At 49.4% G+C, this 23,202-nt stretch overlaps 1 protein-coding gene across 6 annotated transcripts in view; it reads left to right on the forward strand.

The window, feature by feature from the left end:
- Chit1 (chitinase 1) overlaps positions 1–22,480 on the forward strand; it is a 47,760-nt gene extending 25,280 nt beyond the window's left edge. Inside the window, exons 1-13 of one of the 6 annotated variants that reach the window (NM_001270846.1) lie at positions 2,724–2,745; positions 5,306–5,406; positions 9,025–9,158; positions 10,378–10,407; positions 13,304–13,505; positions 14,105–14,161; positions 15,385–15,550; positions 15,748–15,872; positions 16,717–16,840; positions 17,822–18,007; positions 19,945–20,052; positions 21,377–21,503; positions 22,017–22,469. In NM_001270846.1, the coding sequence (NP_001257775.1) occupies positions 9,134–9,158; positions 10,378–10,407; positions 13,304–13,505; positions 14,105–14,161; positions 15,385–15,550; positions 15,748–15,872; positions 16,717–16,840; positions 17,822–18,007; positions 19,945–20,052; positions 21,377–21,503; positions 22,017–22,261 (1,395 nt within the window). In that variant the 5' untranslated portion in view covers positions 2,724–2,745; positions 5,306–5,406; positions 9,025–9,133 and the 3' untranslated portion in view covers positions 22,262–22,469. Of the gene's footprint in view, positions 1–2,723; positions 3,198–5,305; positions 5,407–8,948; positions 9,159–10,377; positions 10,408–13,303; positions 13,506–14,104; positions 14,162–15,384; positions 15,551–15,747; positions 15,873–16,716; positions 16,841–17,821; positions 18,008–19,944; positions 20,053–21,376; positions 21,504–22,016 lie in introns of those variants that run through there. The other 5 variants (NM_001079689.2, NM_001270847.1, NM_001270848.1 and 2 more) reach the window with 5 other exon arrangements.
- The last annotated feature ends 722 nt before the right edge of the window (positions 22,481–23,202 follow it).

Genomic DNA, 23,202 nt, shown 5'->3' on the forward strand with positions numbered 1-23,202 from the left:
TGTGTGCCACCATGCCCGACAGTGTAAAGCGATTTTAAAGAGTTAAGTCACATATTCTCATTGTTCGTAAGCAATGTTGGGAGCGCGCAGGTCCTCGCACTCTCAGATCACCAGGGAAATCAGGGATGTTAGGTAGGCACTGTTGTCTTTTCAAAGGAAAGGGAGTTTTTCTACCCAAAAGGCTGGGATTTGGACAAGAACAAGGACAAAAGCCAGACACATTAAGTTTAACAGCCCAGTAATTTATGTTATCTGAAGGACTATGTCAAGCTCCTGCAACCAGGACCAGATGTGGCTGACAGTCTAGGTGACCTTTGTATTATCTGAAGGGACAGGCCAAATCAAGCCCCTGCAACCAGGACTGGATATTCTTTTTTTTTTTTTTTTGTTCTTTTTTTCAGAGCTGGGGACCGAACCCAGGGCCTTGCGCTTCCTAGGCTAAATCCCCAACCCCAGGACTGGATATTCTTAATAGTCTAGATTACCTTTGCATCATGGGTATAGCCAGGGGCTCCCCCAAGCTCCCACAACAAGGACTGGGAGTGGCTAATAACGCAAATGACCTCTACACTCTCTGTATGACCAAGATCTCAGCAGATCCTTCCCAAGGCCTTAAGTTAAGCATGTGGGCCTAGCTCTGGAAGCCATCTTGGATGAAGTGACACGCACATGGAGCTTTGATGTAATTATGCCTCCTTCTGTACCTGGGACTGTCCTATGCCAGGAAACCTTTCCTAAATTGTACTGTGTTTAAATATGCTTACAGTAACCTCACGGCATCAGACTCCAGATGTTTGATCCAGCCTGGCTGGCTAAGTCTGGCTGAAGTGAGTTTTCCTTTTTGCCTCTTTATAGATGGTTTCACTGCTGGCCCCAGGTGCCTGAAGGACGCGCCTCCCCCCTTAACCCCTGCAGAGCAGAGCGTGACTGTTTGGGATTAGAAACTCAGAATCACTCACAGGTGCTGCTCTGGGTTCTCTAAGTTGTTGCTTTCTGAGTGTTTGTTCTCTGTCTGGGGCTCTCCCTCACACACCTGGCTCTCCTCCCGTAAGCAACAGAGTCATCCAAAGCCATTGGAATCTGGAGGTTTGAGAGACTCCTTATTTGAGGCCCTCTCATAGGAATGGCAGGAGAGAGCTGTTCCGTTAGAATCTTGCCAATGTCATTTGAATTTCAGTAGCTTGCAGCTGAAAGCCTTGGTAAGCCTTCTCTTGGACTGAAATGTTTTCAGCCTTTTTCCTGGATTTCTAGGGCTGCAATGGAGGGTAGGATGCTAGTATACATTTAGTTTTCCTGCCCTCTGATTCTCCCTTTGGTCTAGCATCTAACACAGCACTCAGCCTTGTGCCAGGATTCAAGTCTTCAGAAACTGCTCTATGCCTGTATTTGATGTGGGTAGAGAAGATCTCGGATCCGACAGTTTCCTCTTGTGACCTTTTAGCCTACCTTAAAGCTCTGCTGACTCAGCATTTTCCGGGTGCCTCAGCGTACCCTCTCCTGCTGCCTGTGACCTCTCCGTATAACCTGAGGCCTCTCTAGATCTGCTCAGCCACACACACCTGCTCATTCTACGTCCACCTTCCAAACACTAAACATTTCTGCCCCATTTTTTATTTGCTCTGTCCCAGTAGATTTATATACCCCAGGGACTCAGGAGCAGGTAGAGGAGACCTGTTCAATCTGCACGCACAATGCAAACCTCTTTCCCCCATAGCAATATATTGAGACAACATCTCTGCTTATGTATTAGAGGAGGGCATGCCTGCTGCGGTGTTCCTCTGGAGGTCAGAGAACAACTCCTCTCTCTCCTTCCACTAGGTGAGTTTTAGAGACTGAACTCAGATCACCAGGCCTGGCTACAAGTACCTTGCCTGCTGAGCCATCTTGCTACCCCCCATTGCTTCTTCTTAATGGAAATTAGAATGTCCTGTGCAGAAAGGAAGTGTGGGCTTGAACACTGCAAGCTTCCCGTTATTACTGGGTTTTCTGGTGACCGGTTCCCATACAGGAGGGTACCAAGGGACATTTGGTTAAAGCAAATAGTATTCCTGTCACTCAGGAAATCCCAAGTGACGAGGGACCGTGTCAGAAGCCAAGGACAAAAGCCAAATATCAGAACCAAAACTGCACCTCAGACTGTGTCCCTTAGGCAATATCAAAGGGTGAGGCGATCTGTGCTGGTAACTGAGGGCAGGGTTCAAACACACGTTCTTGCTATGTCATTGTATCACAGTGGACCACATTTATTTATTTATTCCATAAATATGAATTAAACACACATTGGGAGATACTCTAGGCACTAGAGACTGTAAACAAGAGAAAGCTTACATTCTGGTGGTAGGAAAGGGTAGATGGATGGATGGATGGATGGATGGATGGATGGATGAATGGATGGATGAATGGATGGATGGATGAATGGATGGATGAATGGATGGATGGATGAATGGATGGATGGATGAATGGATGGATGGATGGATGGGTGAATGGATGGGTGAATGGATGGATGGATGAGTGGGTGGATAGGTGGGTGGGTGAGTGGGTGGGTGAGTGGATGGATGGATGCATGAGTGGTCAGGGAGAGCCCGAATAGGGAGAAATGTGTGAAGATTGCAGGGAATGATATTCCAGGAGGTGACAAGGGCAGGTGTGAAGGCTTCCTCAAAGAACATATTTGGAACTTTCCAGAGATGAGGTCAAAGAGCTAGTCTTATTCTAAATTCCATGGACACCACTGAGGTGGCCATGGTAAGAAGCTGTATCAGGCAGGGTCTGATTAAAGTGTCTCAAAGGACACCCTGGCTGCTCCGGAAGTGCCAGCAGAGGGCAGAGAGGAAGGAGGGAACTCAGAGAAGAGGCTCTGTTGGTGTGCAGGGTACCAGCTGACACCATCGTGGAGGTGGAGGAGATAGGCCAGCTAGTAACACCTGGCCATTGAGGGTGGAGAAAAGAGGGAGTTTCTATGTGTGATAGTTGGCATATAGTTGGCCCAGGGAGTGGCACTATTAAAAGATGTGACTCTGTTGGAGTGGGTGTGTCACTGTGCATGTGGGTTTTAAGACCCTCATCTTGGCTGCCTGGGAGTATTCTGTTAGTAGCCTTCAGATGAAGATGTAGAACTCTCAGCTCCTCCTGCACCATGCCTGCCTGGATGCTGCCATGTTCCCACCCTGTTGATAATGGACTGAACCTCTGAACCTGTAAGCCAGCCCCAATTAAATGTTGTCCTTATAAGAGTTCCCTTGGTCATGGTGTCTGCTCACAGCAGTAAAACCCTAACTAATACACTAGGTGACTGGGGAACTGGGTGTCCGATGATGCCTCTTGCTATGGTAGGGAAGAGCTGACACCATGGGAAGAAAAACTTACAGGACGTCCATTGAGAGCTCACCCCATTGCTGACCCCTGAGGACAGCATACAGAGTAGAAGGATAAGCCCAGCCCTGGGTGTGGCCAACTCAACTACAGAGATGCTTCAGCGTAGCCAGTGGGGGGCTGTAGGACACCACATGGCAACTGCAGCATCTCAGAGACCTGACCGGGTCCTAGCCAGGAACAAAGCCTTTACACACCTTGTCCGTTTGGTCTATAGCACAGCAGGAAGACAGTCTTGCCTCCATTTTACAGAGGAGGAGGCTGCCATCAGCCAACTCTGCCGGCTAATATGGATGCTAACCATGAAGGCTGTTCTGCCACCAGGACTGGGGACTGGTCTTGAACGTTCCTTTTATTTTACATTAGATGTGTTTGCATTTGTTTGGGAAGAGCTCGGGAGAGTAATGGGAAACCCAATAGATTGGAAGGGAGGGTTTAAAGCCCCTAAAGTAATTTCTTGGGGAGCCCCCTGGGACACCCCATGCTGCCTGTCTAAACACTAGAGCTTTCTTTGCTGTTCTAAACAGTTATAAAGAAGTTGGGGAAGGCTGTGCGAGGTAACTGACTGGGGAAGAACAAGACATGGCCAGAGGGTTCTCTGTGAGATTTAAGGGCTAAAGAGGGCTTCCCTAGAAAGGAACCAGGAAACCAAGGCCTGGAAATTAGAGCTGTGAAGATTATGTCAGAGGTACCAGAGATCTGTCTTCCACAGATGGTGACCTGTTTGAGGACTGAGATCCTTTTCCTTGGGTGGAATTTTGGGTTATTCCTGGGGACGCCTCCTCAGCTGTTTTACTGGCTATGATCCCTCCTCCTGCATCCTGAACCCAGACTGACATCTGTTAGGAGCAGGCATGGCCAACAGATCACGCTAGAACTGTGCCAAAGCCTGGATGCAATCTCTTAGTGAGCTCAGTGGCTATACCGCTCTCCTGCTGCTTCCCAGAAGCACCTCAACATGCTTATTTTTAGTGCAATGCAGGGTTTTTCATAACACTTGTTTCTCCAGGAAAGATGGGCTATTACCTGTGTGTGTGTGTGTGTGTGTGTGTGTGTGTGTGTGTACTCTGAGTAACAACCAAAACATCAGTTCTGAGCAGTGACAGTGACAGCCTTTGACCTGGTTTTATTCCTTGTAAATGAAGTTCCACCTGGGATTGTTATTTGTTTTCTTTTATTTAAGATGGGGTCTCACTATGTAGTCCAAGCTAGCCTTGAACTCACTATGTAGCTGAGGTTAGCTTTGAACCAGTGTAATTTCCTGGCTCAGTAGTCGGAGAGCTGAGATTGAGGATAGGAGCCATGGCCCCTGCCCCGCATGAGTTTGCAGGTGCAGGAAACATGTTTGTACTTCTTGAGGTGCTTGTCTGGAGACCGGACTTCCTCTGGGTGGCTAGTGTGTGTCTTAGGAGTCTCCAGAAGGGTATGTGATTCTTTATCGCAACTTAATCGACCTTAATATTGAGGAGATGTGATTTGGAGCCCCCAAATCACAATAGATTCTTAGCAGAGCTGCTCAGAGGATCCTGTGTGCATCTAAACTAGGTTTTACACACTTTCCCTTGAAGAAGTGATGTCGGACAAAAAAGGAAGAAAACAACAACAATTAAAACAGGAAAGAGTGGATAGACTAACCATGGTGGCTGGGGATGCTAACGGTGGGTGACTATGGAGCATGCAGAGGCCCTGGGATGCTGGGACACTTGAGCAGCTCTGCAGTCAGGCGCCATTGTCAGGTCTTTTTGGTGACCCAAAGCTACCAGTCATTCCATCATAGAGGTGAGAGATAAGAAAAGTCCCTAGAGAAGTTCCCCACCCTGACCAAACTCCCTCCATTAGCCTCCCCACTCCCATCCACAACCCCAGGCATTTCTGCCAATGCCAGGATCCCACGCGGAGTCAGAAACACTGAAACAAATCTGTGTGTTCACAGGAAAGCAGAGTCACAGGGCACCATGCGCTCCTCAACCAACTTCTGAAGGACCTTCAAGGGAGCTTATCTCAGAGGTGACAGATCCCTGATGACCTCAGAGGGTGAGCAGAAGTGGCTGCCATGTGATATACTCTTGCAAGCCCTGCACCCAAGAGGCTGAAACAGAAGGATAGTAGTTCTGGGTTAGCCTTGGCTACACAATGAGACCCTGTCTCCAAAGAGCAAAGCAGCAACACCAAAGCAAAGAAGAATACCAGCTTGCATGCCTTCACGGCACTCCTCTGTAGAATTCTTTTAAAGATATTTTTATTTATTATATGCAAGTACCATGTACCTGTCTTCAGACACACCAGAAGGGGCATTGGATCTCATCACAGATGGTTGTGAGCCACCATGTGGCTGCTGGGATTTGAACTCAGGACCTCTGGAAGAGCAGCCAGTGCTCTTAACCACTGAGCCATCTCTCCAGCCCTGTAGAATTCTCTTGATGAGCAAAGAAAGCAGAGCTCAGGGACTAAGGGGCTTGCTTAGTTAGCATCTCTGTTGCTATAATGATATATCATGACCAGAAGCAACTTGAGGAGGAAAGGTTTTATCTCGGCTTATAGGTCTACACCACTGTCCATCACTAAAGGAAGTGAGGCCATGGAGGCGTGCTGCTCACTTGCTTTGCTCAGTGTGTCTTGCTCAGCCTGCTCTCTTATGCCCTCCAGATCAAGGATGGCACTGCCCACAGCGGGCTGGGCCCAACCACAACCATCAAGAAAACGTACCACAGGCTTCAGACCACTCATATTAACCCAGACGCTAAGTCCTGTAGAAGTTGTAGCTTCCCTCTGGACCCTGGAATCCATGCACACACCAGACATTGCACACAGCATTGGTAATCTACTCACTAAGGTCCTGTCATGAGTTAAATAGTGAACTCCATAACCTGCTCTTTGTTTGGACCTGAAGTATTGATTCCATAAATCCGGTTAGAAGCCCATGGCAGGGAAAGTCTTGTACCCTGGGGGGAACTTAGTGCTGTTGTGTAACTGAGTTGACATGGCTTGAAACTGCTTTCTGAACCTCTGCGTTTACACCATAGATGAAAGCAGAGAGTCATGCTGTTCCAGATGCTAAGACTAGGAAAGGCTGAATGCCCGCCCTTAACGAGAACATTCATTGCAACTGCCCTGAGTCTCAGGGAACTTTACAGAAGGGCAGGGAGTGGACAGGGGAGTACGGGAAGATAGGGAAAAGGCCATGGAATGCTGTCTTCTGGCCTCAGCCCTGGTATCATGCATCAAATATCAAGGCAGCTACAGATGCCTCCCCAGGGCCTGCACAGAACTGGGGCTGTCATCAGTCAAGACAGGGATGGAGGGGGGCTTTTAAGGCTCCTGAATTATTGGCTACTGATAGATTCCCAGGAAGGAGCGATCATTGTCATCAGATGAGTCTACCAGGCTCCAGAGGACAGTTCTAAACCAGTGGTCACACAGATGGCCTTCCTTAAGCCAAATGAGTCACAAAACAAGACAAAAGGACATGAGTGTGGGAAGGGGACTTGTAGAGAGGAAGCCATGTCCAGCACTGAGAACGTATCTTTCCATGGCTTGTCTCGGTTGTTTGTGTTCCCTGTAACCTCTTGAGTGTGTTTATAGTTCTCTTTATACATCTGAGAAAACACAAGAGCCACAAAGTGACAGGCAGTAGTTCACATCTTCCAGCAGTAATTCTGAGTATTAACAATGGTCTCAACTCCTCCACAGAAAGACACAAACTAACAGTTTGAATTAGAAAACAGAATCCGGGGGTTGGGGATTTAGCTCAGTGGTAGAGCGCTTGCCTAGGAAGCGCAAGGCCCTGGGTTCGGTCCCCAGCTCCGAAAAAAAGAACCAAGAAAAAAAAAGAAAACAGGATCCGTCTTTTTTGGTTGCTTTCAAGAAACACACCTCCCCACCACACTGGCACAGGAAAGGACTTTTTGAACAAGATCCCGGTAGTGGAAACATTATGTAAGTCCAATAATCAATAAATGGTACCTCATGACTAAATACCTTCTTCACAGCAGAGGACACCAGCATTTACGTAAAGGCAGCCTACAAAACGTGGGGGGGAAATCCTTACCAGCTATACCTCTGAGGATTAGTGTCTAGACTATACAAAAAATTCAAAAGATCAAACATCAAGAAAACAACCCGATTTAAAATGGTGCATAAGACTAAATAGAGAGTTCTCAGAAGCCGAAACACAAATGGCTCAGAAATATATATTTTTTTAAATTCTCAACACCCTTAGCCATCAGAGATATGCAAATTAAAACTAGTTTGAGATTTCTTTTTACGCCAGTCAAAGAAGAAAAAACAAAACTGGATGGCATATGCTGGCGCGGCTGGGGAGAAAAGGGAAGTTATTCACTGCTGGTGCGTGTGAAAACTGGTGCAGCTACTCTGGAAAACAGCGAGGAGCTTCCTCAGAAATCTATAAATAGATTTACCGCAGGATCCAGCTAGCCCACTCTTGGGCACACATACAATGGACTCTCATATGCGCCTACAACATACCTGCTCCTCTGGGCTCACTGATGCTGTACCATGGTCACCAAGAAACAGAAAGGACTTTGGTGTCCATCACTGATGAGTGAATCGTGAAAATGTGGTACATTCACACAACGGGATATTACTCAGATGTTAAGAAAAATGAAAGTATAAAACTCTTGGGGGGCTGGAGAGATGGCTCAGTGGTTAAGAGCACTGACTGCTCTTCCAGAGGTCCTGAGTTCAATTCCCAGCAACCACATGGTGGCTCACAACCATCTGTAATGGGATCCGAAACCTTCTTCTGGTGTGTCTGAAGACAGCGACAGTGTACTCACTCTACAGTGTACTCACATACGTAAAATAAATAAAAAAAGATCTTAAAAAAAAAAGAAAGAAAGGGGAGAGTAGACCAGGAAGGGTTAAATTGGGGGAGGGAAGTGGAGAACAGGGTAAAGTAGGGAACACAGGGAAGGAAAACAAACACTAAAGACATTTTGTTTTAAAGTCACATGGAAACATTACTGTAGAAGCTTCCGTGTGTGTGTGTGTGTGTGTGTGTGTGTGTGTGTGTGTGTGAGACCCTTTAACAGGGTGACAATTCCCCACAAGACACCACAGACAATCAAGTAAAAGGCCCATGCAAGTTGATGATAAGGCCCTATTGAAGTCACCATATACCTGGGTCACAGAACATGGAAAAATCGGTGTGATTTTTTTTCTCTCTCGTGAGTTTAACAGTTAGTACCCCATAGAGAGCCAAAAATGATGTTGAAAGAAAATAGCTTATCTTTGTGAGCTGATGATCTTACAGAGGGAGGAGCTAAGTTCAAAAGAAGGCTGTAAAGGAGCGGGAGAGCTGATCTAGCCCACAACTGCCCTGCCCTGAGTCGCTTGTCTTCTCCTGGGCCCCAAGCGGGTGGGCCCCATGCAGCTTGGGGCCGCACATGGTCCCACCAACCCACACAAAGAGTAGAGTCAGGCTGGTCTGTGGCAGGAAGACCGTGGGCCCTTCCCACTTTCTTCTCTCTGCCTCCTGGTTCGGCAATAGCAAAAGCCCAAGTTTCACCCTTAAATCATTGCAGAAAAGCAAGAATTGCTAAAGACCACGGTGTCCGGCTTGTTCAACCCAGAGCACTGGATTTCGCTACCCGCAGCTCTCCTCCCTCTCTCTCTCTCTTTCTCCTCCCTCAGGTATCCATTTCAACATTTCTGGCTGTGTGGCAGCAGGCCAGCCTGAGGAGAGCAGAGCAGGACCTGTGGAGCCGCTCCTCACAGAGCTCTATCTGCTGGAGGCAGGGTCATGGTGCAGTCCCTGGCCTTGGCAGGTGCGTACCTTGGACAGGGAAAGTGGGCTGGGCCTCAAGAGCCGAGAGTGCAGGAGCCTGTGGCTCCCTCAGATAAGGAAGCGAAAGGAGAACTTTGCTTCGTTCTACCTGGCCCTGACTCCTGGCTTGACTGTTGTTTTCAGCTCAAGGGTGTGTGTTCCGGAAGGCATAGACCCTGTTCTGGAAATGCAGTCAGTGGGCCCCTTCGCTGGGCGTTTGCTGTTGTTGCTGTGTTGTTTGTTTCCCTCCTGAGTATTTAGTCCGAGAAGCACCAGCCAACCATCACCTTCCCTAACTTTATATTGCTAGTCCTCCAGGAAGGCAGCCTGAGGGCGAAGAACTCTAGATGTTCTTACGAAAATAGTATTTTATATATGTCTAATATATATATATATATCGTGTGTGTGTGTGCGCACGCGTGCGTGTATTTGTGTGTGTGTGTGTGTGTGTGTGTGTGTGTGTGCGTGCGCGCGCGCGCCCGCGCCTGGGTGAGTTTATGTATACCGCATGCATCCAGGTGCCCATAGTAGCCAGAAGAGGACATCAGGTCACTTTGACTGGAGTTACAGGTGTTTCAGAGACACCTGATACGGGTGCTGGGGCTGAACCCAGCTTCTCTGCAAGAGCAGAAAGTGCCCATAACCACCAAGTCATCTCCCTAGCCTTTTCTTGACGATTCCATGCAGATTTTTTTTATTAGGTCACCAGAACGGTGTAAACAACTTTTTTGAAGGAGTCTGCCAGCTCTGGGTCTCCAAGGCTGCTGGGAACAGCGTTAGCCTCTGGTGACAAGTGGTAGGAATGTGAACCTTTGGGACCAGGGGGTCAGAAGATGGGGTCTCCTGCTCAGCCCTTCTAGGGGGGCTCTTCATAGCCCTGGGGTGGGTTCTCCATCTCTTCCACAGAGGCGCTTTTTCTCTGCATACCAGGTCTGCTGGTTTCCCATCACCTTCCTAGATCCATGCTGCCCTCCACTGAGACTCTAGAGCAGCCCCAGAATTGGGAAAACTCCCAGTTTCCAGGATAAAGTCTGAACAGAAGCGGGCCCTGGCTGAGCAGTTTCCTCTGGGTCTTCTCTGGAAGGAGAAAGTGTGACTTGTGTGACATCATCTTTACTTGGCCACCTGCCGCTGCCTTGCCTCTACCAACACGTGAGGCCTGGCCTGTGGCCCTGAGAATGACCTTGTGATATCTGTCTTCTTTTCTTGGATTACTTCAGGTGTGACGACTCTGCTGATGATCCAGTGGGGTAAGTGGCACCTGTTGGAGGCCAGTGCTTGCTCTCTCTCTCTCTCTCTCTCTCTCTCTCTCTCTCTCTCTCTTGCTCTCTCTCTCTCTCTCGCTCTCAGCCCATCTGTGTTTCTGTTATACCCCTCCATTGTAGCCACTACACACACATGTACACATACACATGCACACACACACATATGCACACACAGTTTCTGTTATACTCCTCCATTGTAACCACTACACACATGTATGCACATACACACACACACATACACATGCACATACACTGTTTCTGTTATACTCCTCCATTCCAGTCACTACACATATATGTGCACATACACATGCATACACACACATGCACACATACATATACACGCACACACACTGTTTGTTATACTACTCCATTCCAGCCACTACACACACACACACACACACACACATACAGTTTATTTTATATTCTTTCATTCCAGCATCTACACACACACATTCCAGCATCCATACACACATGTGCACACATGAACATACACAGTTTATATTATATTCCTCCATTTCAGTCACTACACACACACATGTGCATGCTGTTTTTGTTATCCCTCCACTACACACACACACACACACACACACACACACACACACAAAGAACTCTTGACAAACTAGGAGGACTAGCCTTCAAAACTCAGCCTCCTTGAGGATTCTCTTTGTTTCTCTAAAACCCTACCATTCCTTTTTCCCAGAAGAGTTTCGCCTCCTTCCCCCTAGCAGAGCTCCCTCCAGCTCACAGCAGCAGCTATGTCCTCTTCTCTCAAGTCTTCCTCAAGGTCCCTTGCTCCCACATCTGTGTCTCACAGCGTCTGCACACTTTCTAGGGTGGATCACAGTTCCTATAGTTCTCTCCTTGAACTTTTTCTCCCACAAACTCTGAGCTCAGAGGTAAGGGAACCCAAGAGCAGACCTGCAGTCCAGCCCTGTAGCCCAGTGAGGATATTTGTGCTTGCATTTGCTTCTGGTGCAGAGCTGGAGAGAGTCAGAGGGGACCCCCATGTCAAATAAAAAAGATCTAAGAGATCTCCCAGGCATTGGCAGGTCCTTTTCCCATCCCACCTACCTGCCAGGCATCAGTGCTCCAGAGATGCTGGCCCCTTGGGCTCTTACTCTGAAGATGCTTGACATGCTAGGCTTAGCACTGGGTACCCATCTGCGCTCTGGGTCTCACATGAGGAGTCAAGCAGGAGTGTGGGGTACCATGGATGGGGAGGTAGTGAGGCTGGAACTTCTCCAAATGCTGACCAAAGTCCCAGCCACTTCTGGGCTCCAGCAATGTAGCACAGGAAGAGGACTTTGTGTGGACCTGGGATTAGTGTCTGTGAGCACCTTGAAGAGACCTCGCCCTGTGTCAGCACTCATAAGGCTAATGCCACAGGGTTATCCTATGAGACACATTGTGTGGGCAAAGGTCCCCAGTTCAAGAGGAGGAAGCAGGGTTACCTGAGCGGTAGGTGCGTGCACTCCAGGACCTGCCCTCACCTGTCCACTGTGTCGCCTCTGCTGTATAAAATGTATTTGCAGCATTTGTGCATTATTGAAGTGTGGAGCTATGAGAGCCTCCTGATTCCCTCCTGTGTGACCCTGGGCCTGATCTCCTCTTTCTTCCTTTTACCATGAGGAGTTCACTGATCCTTGAACATGCATCCCTTCTTAGAAGCTCTGTGCCTGGATTACTTCTGTCAGAGCCATTGACTACCTGGAGGCTCTTCTCTCTTAGAGCTGACCATGTGCTCGGGGTCAGGGCTTCATGAACAGTCTCCACTTACAGTCGCCCTACACCCCGTCCCCTCCTCCACCTTCTCATTGACACTGGACACAGAGAGAGACAGTTGGGAGGTAGTAAGGAAATCCTGTTGGAACAAAAGGAAGTCCCAGAGCCTAGACACCTTCTCATCATTCATCAAGCCCCTGGCATAACATGTTGCTTAGTGCATTGCGGAGTTACACAGGAAGTGACCCCAGAGAGTCAGATGGACAAGCACTGAACGAGAGATGCACCTAGAGTTGGTTCTGAGTGATGCAGGAATGAAGACAATAATTCCTGCTCCCTGATGCCCTGGTCCTGCCTCAGGGATTCCCTCTGAGGGACCATCAATCACCGTTGGCCTCCCTGGGCCTCTCCCTCACAGCCTTTCATGAGTTAGAAGTACACCGGACACAAGCTACCTCCCCCCCCCCAATAAAACCGGCTCTTTACTAGAACCTTAGCTGTGGCACTGATAAATGCAGGCCCTCTACAAGGCATAACAATTACATGCAAACGACTTTAATGGAAGATTAAAGAAACATGAGCCCAGGCCTGTAACCGGAATGCCTCTCTCCCTGCTTCACGTATTTGCATTTTAATTGACATTGTGAAGTATTCCCAGCTGTGTTTTGAAGGTTCCACCTCTCTTCCTTTGGCGAAAGAACTTGTCGTGTTAACTAACTCCCTTTGGGCCTTGTCTTGTGATGGGGCTGCCACGGCAGGTTTCAGGCCAGGGCCTGTAGCTTGTGGATGTGGACTGTGGGCTTAGGGTGTTAAGGGATCAGGAGACCAGGAGTCTCACATCTGCTCTGCTCTCTCAGGGGTCATGCTGACAGAGAAGGGTCCCAAGATCAGGAACCTTGGGTTGCACTCGATGAAATGAACTTGGTAATGAGGGCTCTGGCACTCGTGGGCAGCCTGTGGCCCCCATAACTCACCTATGCAAATGCTCTCCTTACCAGGAGGTGTTTGCCTAACAAAAAGCAAGTCCAATTTCCTTCTAGCTGTCAGCCCTCAACCTAGGCACATAAAACACTCAGGGGTACTGTGTACCTGGGGCAGAGGCCACCAATTCCCAGGGGCTCATCTGATGGACTTTTTCCCCTCCTCCCTTACTGGTCAGGCTCTGCTGCAAAACTGTTCTGCTACTTCACCAACTGGGCCCAGTACCGGTCCGGGGCAGCTCGATTCCTACCTAGGGATGTGGATCCCAACCTGTGTACCCATGTCATCTATGCCTTTGCTGGACTGAACAACCACCAGGTCAGCACTGTAGAGCCCAATGACGAGCTTTTCTACCAAGAGCTGAACAGCCTAAAGAAGAGGTAAGCCGGAGTGGGAGAGGGGTAGGGTACCCTACTCCTACCTCAGCCCCGACCAGAAAATCTCCATTCCTGCATTACCATATTCCCCCCACCCCCATGTCAATGACCTGCTGTATGGCACTGGGCAGGTCATCTCATCTCTCTCTCTCTCTGGTAGTCTGTGCTTATCTAGAAGAGATGCGAGTCAGTGGGAGAATTGAGAAGGCCCCTTCTGGTTTAAATCCAAATAAGATCCGGATTGCAAAACTGTTTCCCACTCCGTGGAATTTTCTTCTTCCTCTTGGGCATGTTCTAAATGTTATCCATCTCCAGCTATTTTACGAAGCCCCTTTGAGGATCCTGGTTACTAAATCGTCGGTTCCTTGTGTGTGTGCACCTGTGTGAGGCTGCCCCAGTTCGACATAGGGTCCTTGACGTCACCCACAGAGGCTTTCCTCTCCGGATCTCCCGCTGCCTGCGCACTCAGTACTGGCTGTGTATCCAGGGGCTGATGCAGGCTCAGGCCGATTTCTACTGCCCCTCCCCTCCCTTCCACCTATTGTTCTTGTCAGTCCTCGGAGCTGGTGAGATTGAGACTTGGGCCTCTCTTGTCTTTTCAGGAACCCCAAGCTCAAGACCCTGTTAGCCGTCGGGGGCTGGAGCTTTGGTACCCAGAAGTGAGTGGATGCGGGCACGTGGGCGGCAGAACCTGTGGGTGGGAATGTGGCACACTGGCAGACAGAGAGGTCCTCAGGGAAATAGGTCAGGCCAAAGCTTGACAAGGGGTGAGGTTCCAGACCATGGCGCTTTTCCCTCTGGTTCTAGACCCGCAACAGGATGAGATGGCAGGAAGCATGGCTCCCGGTTGCCATAGAGATAGTCTCACCAGAAGCCTAGAACCTAAAACAGCAGAGAGAGTTCTGACCTCTCCAGCCTCAGTCTCCTCCTCCAGGAAGTGGGCGGAGAGGGACCAGGGATCCCAGACAGCTTGCAGTGTGCTTTCTGAGTTCTGAATGGGATATCTTGTCAGTGAGAGTTAGCTTGGCTGCCAAATTAATTGTCCATCTCTATAATTGTTTTTATTTATGGAGATAATGAAGCTAGAAATATCTAGAAAAATTTACACTATATGGTTCCCAAAGCTTTAAACATTTAAGAAAATATTTTTGGACCATAAGACATTTTGAGAATCTGATTAATGTTATGACAACTTCCCAAAATAACACTTATATATATATTTTTTAATTAACATTGTTAGGGTTTTTAGCCTGGCATCCCCAGAGACATGGACCTAAGAGTTGACACCATTAATTTAAGTTAGAAGTTAATAAAAGTAAATCAAAATAGAATCAATCTGTAAAAACTTGAGATTCTTAGGAACTCTAAGGATTCTTTGGGGGGGTCCACTGGGGGAGGGAGATGGGGTAGAGGTTCCCCCATCTAACATGGAGATTCGAGAAGAGCTCTGTACAGCATGAAGGTTAGCACATAGCACTCCACTTAACCTGCCAGGGAGCTCAAAAGGGGGGGGTCCCCAGGTTCCCAGCTCCTTGCCAGTCTCATTGCGTGCCCCTCTAATTACATTGGGACAATCCATGTGAGGAGGAGGGGGTGGTGATAATTCTGATCGACAGTGAGACTGTCCAGGGACTGCCAGGGGATTAGAGCAGTCCTGGTGACATTGATGTTAGGGTTAGAAAGCACTTCTATTGTTCCTTTTCTTAACCAGGCCCCTAACCTGTCAGCAAATATCCCCAGCAGCCCCCAGACAGCCATCCTAGAACCCTTTCTGATCTAAGCTCATGATTTGGATCCTGAGAACTTTTCTATTTGCCCTTGAGCAAGACAGTGGTCTTTAGTCTAGCCCCAGTCAGGCCACACCCCTTCCATCATACCACAGGTTCACAGACATGGTGGCCACAGCCAGCACCCGGCAGACCTTTGTCAACTCAGCTCTCTCGTTCCTGCGCACTCATGGTTTTGACGGCCTTGACCTTGACTGGGAATACCCAGGAAGCCGAGGGAGCCCAGCAGTAGACAAAGAGAGATTCACAGCGCTGATACAGGTATGGCTGGGAGGGTCTAGGGTCAGTCAGTCTGCCAGGTGACTCAGGGTGGTGGTCCTACTGTGGTTGAGGGCTGCTCTGGTCCCAGGACCAGCAGCTTCAGACTGCAGAGTGTGAACACCTATGGGGGAGTGGGTAATAGGATAGAGGGTCCTGCTAGCCCCTGCCTCTGCCTTCATTCTGCATTCTTCCCACAGGATTTGGCCAAAGCCTTCCAGGAGGAAGCCCGGGCCTCAGGGAAAAGTCGCCTCCTTCTGACTGCAGCTGTACCAACTGGTCGAGGCCATGTGGATGCTGGTTATGAGGTGGACAAGATTGTTCAGTGAGTCTCAGGCAGTCTACTTAACCCCCACATTCTCCAAGGCTGGAGCAGCCCAGGCTGGTTGAGCTTTACAGAGATGAAGCAGACCTCCGCCTGCAAGGCATGGCTTTCAGATGCTACCCCGTGTCTGAGAAGTCCCTGCTTTCTGCATTGGCTACTGCGTTATTTCAGATCCTTTTTGTGGGTGTGTGTGGATGGTTGGGGTGGTCTTTGTTCTTCCCTTCCTTGGGTACTCACAATGTTAGAGAAAGAACACTCTTGGGGGCAGGAAGAGGGAAGGGAGAGCATCTCCAAGAATATGGGAGGTCACTCACATGTTAGCTCTCAGTGTGGTATGTGGAGCTGCGGCCCCTATGACACTTGAGAGATGGAATAGTGGTGCAGGCCTTGATTCCCAGCACTCAGGAGGTAGGGGCAAGCAAGTCTCTATGAGTTTGAAACCAGCCTGCTCGTCACTGATTTCCAGGTCAGCTACATAGAGAGATGCTGTGAGTGTGTGTGTGTGTGTGTGTGTGTGTGTGTGTGTGTGTGTGTGTGTGTGTGTGTGTGTTTGGGGAGAGGAAGCTTATAATTGCAGCCTGCTGAGTAAGAGCCTACATTTAGTGAGGTTCTCAGGGGACTTACGTAATGTTAAAACTTGGGAAGCACTGAGCTAGATTGCTTCCAAAACAGCAAAATAGAACCAGCTTTCTTGCACAGAACAGAAAACACCTGAGGGTGCTGAAGTGGGGAAGGGGGAGGACAGCAAAGACAGTGCCCAACACCCCAGTGGGAACGGGACTGGTCTAAGGGTGAGGGATGGAGAATGTCCTTATCTCCCCACCCCTCCCCACCTCTCCTGCAGGAGTTTGGATTTCATCAACCTTATGGCCTACGACTTCCACAGCTCCTGGGACAAGACCACAGGGCACAACAGCCCCCTCTACAAAAGGCAAGGAGAGACTGGGAAAGATGCTGAAAAAAATGTGGTAAGTGGTCGGTGGGTGGGGTGAGGTGGGGGTCCCCTGTCCAGCAGAACCTGTGCGGTGGCCTCATCTGAACCTCAGTTCCCTAATGGAAAACAAAACCAGGAAAACTAAGTAAGCCACCAAGTTCCAGGGTTTTCCTGTTGTCTTTGTCTGCTTGCTTTATTCTGCCCCGTGCCAGTTCTGAGGGGAAAGCATCACTTCTCTGCAGGATCTTAGCTGACAACAGAACAAGTCATTTTAATGACATCAGACACACAAGGGACCGATGGGGAAGCCTCCTTGGAACTTGACTCTGTAGCCCATATGGCTCCCTCGTGTTTCACATCCACCCCTTGCCCAAGGTTGATAACACTGAAAGGGGAGGAACTACCCAGGCCCAGGAAGGGCAAACTGGTCTTAAACTGCAGCCGGGATCCACCCAACTCTTCCTCCCTGAGAAGTCTGGATAACTTCTCAGGGCTCTAACACGTGACTGTGCTTAGACACTGGGGATGCAGACCCAAGTCCCTTGATCTTGTTCCCAGGTGAAACCTATCGCCATACTAGTTAACAGAGAACACGCTCCCAGCTTCCTGTGTCACATCTGCTAGGCTCACGAACACGGTACACCCTTGAATTCAAAAGGCTAACTGTATTAGTTTCATTCTAGATGCATTGCCAGGTGGGGCAGGAATTTCTTTCTTCAGTGATGTATTCCAAGCCCCTAGGGAAGAGCCTGGTACACAGGGGACGGTCGGTGACTATTTGTTGGGTGCATGGTTGACTGGTTCCAAAGCCCCAAGTCTGGTTATTGGGCCTTGCAGCTTCTCTCACAGGGCGTAGGAGCTGAAAGAAGGGTATAAATGGGGTGCTTAAGAACCAGCTTAAGAAGAGCCTGGGACCCAGCAGAGGAGATCCTGCCCTCTTGCTCCCTCTAGAACCCCATTCTCAGGCAACCAGAACCCAGGTAAAGACAGATAATCAGGCCCCCTTCTCTAACAGGATGCTGCTGTGACGCTCTGGCTGCAGAAGGGGACCCCTGCCAGCAAACTGATGCTTGGCATGCCCGCCTACGGACGCTCCTTCACCTTGGCCTCCTCATCAGACAGTGGAGTTGGGGCTCCAGCCACAGGACCTGGGGCCCCAGGCCCCTATACTAAGGAAAAGGGGATACTGGTTTACTTTGAGGTAAGACGACTTTTAGCTATCCTGAATATGGTAGAAGTCCAAGGACTCCTGCGAGTTAAGAGGGCTTCTCCTGTAGTTTCTGAGAAAAGGTGGTGAGCGTGGAGAATTCCGGCCAAGGGAACTCTATCCCATCCTGGACCCCTTGTATATATCCTTAAGCTAAGAAGCCTAAAGTGTAAATCCACAGTTCTAGGTGTTTCCACAGAACCTACTATGTTCTCTAGGCTTCCTTAGATGGGAATTTTCTAATCTCCTGTCTCCTCTTGGCATGAGGAGACAGATACTGTTAATCCCAGAGATTCCAGAAAGACCACAGACCCAAACCGTCATAGCCAAATTAATTAAAGCATGTGTGTGTCTGTGTGTATGTGTGTGTGTGTCTGTGTGTATCTGTGTATATGTGTGTGTACATGTGTGTGTATGTGTGTATGTGTGTCTCTGTGTGTGTGTCTCTGTGTGTGCATATCTGTGTGTGTGTCTATGTGTGTATCTGTGTGTATATATGTTTGTGTGTGTATGTCTGTGTGTGTGTATGTCTGTGTGTGTGAGTGTATGTGTGTGTGTATGTGTGTATGTGGCTCTGTGTGTGTGTATGTGTGTATGTGTCTCTGTGTGTGTGTATGTGTGTATGTGTCTCTGTGTGTGTATATGTGTGTGTGAGTGTATGTGTGTATATGTGTATGTGTCTGTGTGTATATGTATGTGTGTGTGTCTATGTGTGTATTTGTGTGTATGTATGTGTCTGTGTGTGCATCTGTGTGTGTGTCTATGTGTGAGTGTATGTGTGTATATGTATGTGTGTATGTGTGTGTATGTGTGTATGTGTATATGTATGTGTGTGTATGTGTGTATGTGTATATGTGTGTGTATGTGTGTGTATGTGTATATGTGTGTGTGTCTGTGTGTATGTGTATATGTGTGTATGTATGTGTGTGAGTGTATGTGTGTATGTGTGTGTGTGAGTGTGTGTACAGGCTGCCTCCCTCTAAGGAAGGGTTCAAGAAGTCAGCACTGGACTTGGGAAGATAAGGGTTTTATAGTTTAGGTGTAGGGAGTTTCCACAGGGGGTGGCAGGCAAACAGGTGTGATCACAGAAGCAGAACATAAGCATAACAAGGTGGTCGAGATGACTTCCTGAGACAAAGCCGTGGCTGCACGGTGGGCACAGCACGGTGGGCACAGCACGGTGGGCACAGCACGGTGGGCACAGCAAGGGGGTCACAGCAAGGTGGGCACAGCACGGTGGGCACAGCACGGTGGGCACAGCAAGGGGGTCACAGCAAGGTGGGCACAGCACGGTGGGCACAGCAAGGTGGCCATAACAAGGTGGTCATAACAAAGTGGTCACAACAACAAAGTCATATCAACATTTTGAAACAGCAGAATGGTTGTCGTTTTCCAGAACAGGCAGTACAGCACCACTTGAAGGTAAGGGTTACAGGTGAGGCACAGCACAATCCTTAAAAAACAGATTTAATCACAAACAGGAATGAGCCTAGTTCGTGTTTACTCTAAGACGGTTTCTTTTTTCTTCTTTTTTTTTAATCTTTATTAACTTGAGTATTTCTTATTTACATTTCAATTGTTATTCCCTTTCCCGGTTTCCGTGCCAACATCCCCCTAGCCCCTCCTCCTCCCCTTCTAGATGGGCTTCCCCTCCCCATCCTCTCCCCCATTACCGCCCTCCCACCAACAATCATGTTCACTGGAGGTTCAGTCTTGGCAGGACCAAGGCTTCCCCTTCCACTGGTGATCTTACTAGGCTATTCATTGTTACCTATGATGTTGGAGCCCAGGGTCAGTCCATGTATAGTCTTTGGGTAGTGGCTTAGTCCCTGGAAGCTCTATAAGACGGTTTCTAAGCCCAAGCTGGAGGCAGGCTGATTTGTCACTGCCTGCTGTTGTTATTCTTTCCTAACATAGCTCTGTTCCTACAGGTCTGCTCCTGGAAGGGAAAACAGAGAATCGAGGACCAGAAGGTGCCCTATGTCTCCCAGGGCAACCAATGGGTGGGATTTGATGACAGGGAAAGCTTCAGAGCCAAGGTGAGGCCCAGCCCAATGGGGAGGTGGTGGCCCCAGCAGATCTGAGGCCTATCAATAACATCAGCACTTAAGTTCTCTTCAAGGATGAGTGTTCTTGTAAATACCTCAGCATTGCACCCTCTTTGTGTGACAGCATCCTGAGCACTTATCACCTATCATAAAGACACAATGGAGGCTGGGGATGTAGCTCAGTGGCAGACGACTTGCCTGGCATATGCAAGGCCCAAGGTTTAATCCCCAGTACAGAGAGAGAGAGAGAGAGAGAGAGAGAGAGAGAGAGAGAGAGAGAGAAACACACACACACACACACACACACACACACACACACGGGAAGGGAAGGGAGGGAGAGGGGGAGGAAAATGGGGAGAGGGAAGAGGAGGGGGAAAGGAAGGGAAGGGAAAGGGGAGGAAGGGGAGGGGGAGGGGAGAGGAAGTGGAAGGGAGGGAAGTGGAGGGAAGGGGAGGGAGGGGGAGGGGGAGGGGGAGAGGAGAGGAGGGGAAGGGGAGAGGGAAGGAAGGGAAAGAGAGGGGGAAGAAAGGGAAAGAGAGAGAGAAAGAGAGGGAGGGAGAGAGAGGAGAGAGGAGAGAGAGGAGAGAGGAGAGAGAGAGAGAGAGAGAGAGAGAGAGAGAGAGAGATCCTCTTGACAAGATTTGTATTTTACCGAAATACTAACTCTACAGGCACATGGAAAGCAGAAATACGCATGGTGGGACATGGGATTTTATCCAGTCCGTTGGCCACAATTGGAACATGTGTGTCATTGATTTGCTTATAGGACCCTTTCATCCTAATATGGGCTCATTAAAGTGTTTCCTGGCCCCTCTTCCTGAGGAGATCCTCAGTTCCTGAAGGGAACAGAGCTACACATGTTCGTGAACAGGCCTCTTGGGGCAGACAGCAGCAGGCAGGGTCTCTCAGAAATGCAGATGATGTGTTCTGTGGGAATCTAGAAAAGAGTAGATGCTGTTCAGAGAGGAAGTGTACTTGGGGCAAGTCCGGAAGCCCAGAAGGTAGGCAGGTATCCAGGGAGGAGACTGTGGGCAGTCAGGATGGAGAAGGGATGGACCGTGAGTACAGGGGTAGGACCCATGAAGAAGAGTGAGGTCAGCTCCTGGCCCCCTCCACAAATATCATGGAGCTCTCTGAGGCAACGCATAGCTCAGCGTATTCCCACAGGGGCCCTCGGGGTGACAAGGACATGAAGACATGAAGGCCAAGCTTGCTTCGGAACTTTGGGAAAACTGAGGCCTGCTTGCCTGTGGCAGCTGAGCCTCTAGCAACCAGGAGACATCTTTTAATCCCCCACATCTGCTCACACCCCCAGGCTGCCTATGTGAAACAGAAGGGACTGGGAGGGGCCATGGTCTGGATTCTGGATGGGGATGACTTCAAAGGTTCCTTCTGCAACGAGGGCCAGTACCCTCTCATCCGGACACTACACCAGGAGCTGAGTGAGTAACCGGCTGAACTCAGAGAGGGGTGCACACCCTCCCGCCTCATAAGCCTTTCTGAGGAAACACTGCCCTCCCCCCAGTATTGTGATTTCTCAAAGTTCATGTGCACAAGGAGCTAAGGGAACTGTTGAAACTACAGGCTTCGCCCTCCCTTTCCTGTTTCTCACTGGCAATAGCTGACAGGGTGTGGTAACAGGGATACTTCCAAAGGCCTCAGCCAAACGGCTGTTGACTCTCATCAAAAAGAAAGCCTACCCTCACCCCGTGGCATGCAACCCAGGTGCCCCTCATTGGTATACGGCTAGGTGTCACACTGGTACGTGGTCATCGGCCGCCTTCTACTGTGCACATAGATTGTCTTCCGGGCAGTGCCCCGATGTAGGTGTGACTCCGTCTGGATGCGGGATGAGGGGTACTGGACTGCTGCCTTCGGTGGCTGCTGCTGAATGCTTGGCCTGTGGTTTGGAATCTGTTAGACCAACATTGGTTGGATCATCCTTGTCTTTCTAGGCCTTTCATCCGGGCCTCCAAGAAGCCCAGAACAGGAAGTACCTGGGCCACACCAGCCTTCTGAGCCCGAGCAGGGCCCCAGCCCAGGGCTAGATGACTTCTGCCAAGGCAAAGCTGATGGGCTCTACCCCAACCCTACAGAAAAGTCCAGTTTCTACAGCTGTGGAGGGGGGCGACTGTTCCAGCACAGCTGCCCCCCAGGCCTGGTGTTTATCGACTCTTGCAAATGCTGTACCTGGGGTTGAGTCCCTGGAGTCCCATCAGACTCCAGTCTGAGGCCAGGCTTGGGACGCCCCGCCCCCTGCCAGTAGCTTGCTTCTGCTTTCCCTGGGGGGCTGCAGGAGGCCTCTCTGTTCTTTCCCTGACTCGGCCTCTGCTCAGCTTTTTGGCTTCCTTTTTGTCTCTTCTAGGCTCCCGCTTTACCTGAAAAAATAAACTTATTTTTCACCCCCGAGCTTAAAGAAGCTCTCTCAGGTCACTGTTGATTCAGTGGGGGGTGGGAGGGACCCAAGAGGAAAGGGTGGCACACAGTAGGCAAAGGTCAGAGCCAGGATTACATTTCCGATGCGTCTGGCCCCATGAAAATCTCCTCACTGAATCTACCAGCCAACAAGCATTCTCCAGTACATGGGTGACAGCATACAAGGCACTGGCCAGGCTCCACACATCCACTTGCCACTTGGGAAGATGCTTAACCTCTGCTAGACTGTCATTTCCCAAATGGACACGTGGTGGCAGCAGAGAAGAGCTTTTCCTACTCTACTGCTTGCGCCGTCTGCAGCCACCAGTGAAGCCACCAATCCGTGAAGAACTGAGTCCAGTCTGCGCCTGCCTGGACTTGGATGCTCCTAAAGAAGACCCTGAACTAAGCGCTCACTTTGAAATGAACCCTATGAGGCCTTTTACGTGCCTCAGCTCAACCTCCACTCCCAGTAGGTGGATGACAGAACGATTGTCGCCTGCATTTTACAGGCATTCAGTTAAAGACTGATTCTAGCCAGTTCTGAGTCCAGAATGAAGGCTTAAAATGGGCCAAGACAAGCATGTGCCTCCAGGGTCATCTATGAAAGAGTGATCTACAACCCCAGCACTGAGGCTGAGGCAGGAGAATCTTGAGCTCCAGGCTAGCCTGGGCTATGTAGTGATACACTGTTTCAAAACAAACAAAGAAAGAGGAGTAAGCAAG

The sequence above is a fragment of the Rattus norvegicus genome, chromosome 13 (assembly GCF_036323735.1).
Source record: "Rattus norvegicus strain BN/NHsdMcwi chromosome 13, GRCr8, whole genome shotgun sequence".
NCBI lineage: Eukaryota > Metazoa > Chordata > Mammalia > Rodentia > Muridae > Rattus > Rattus norvegicus.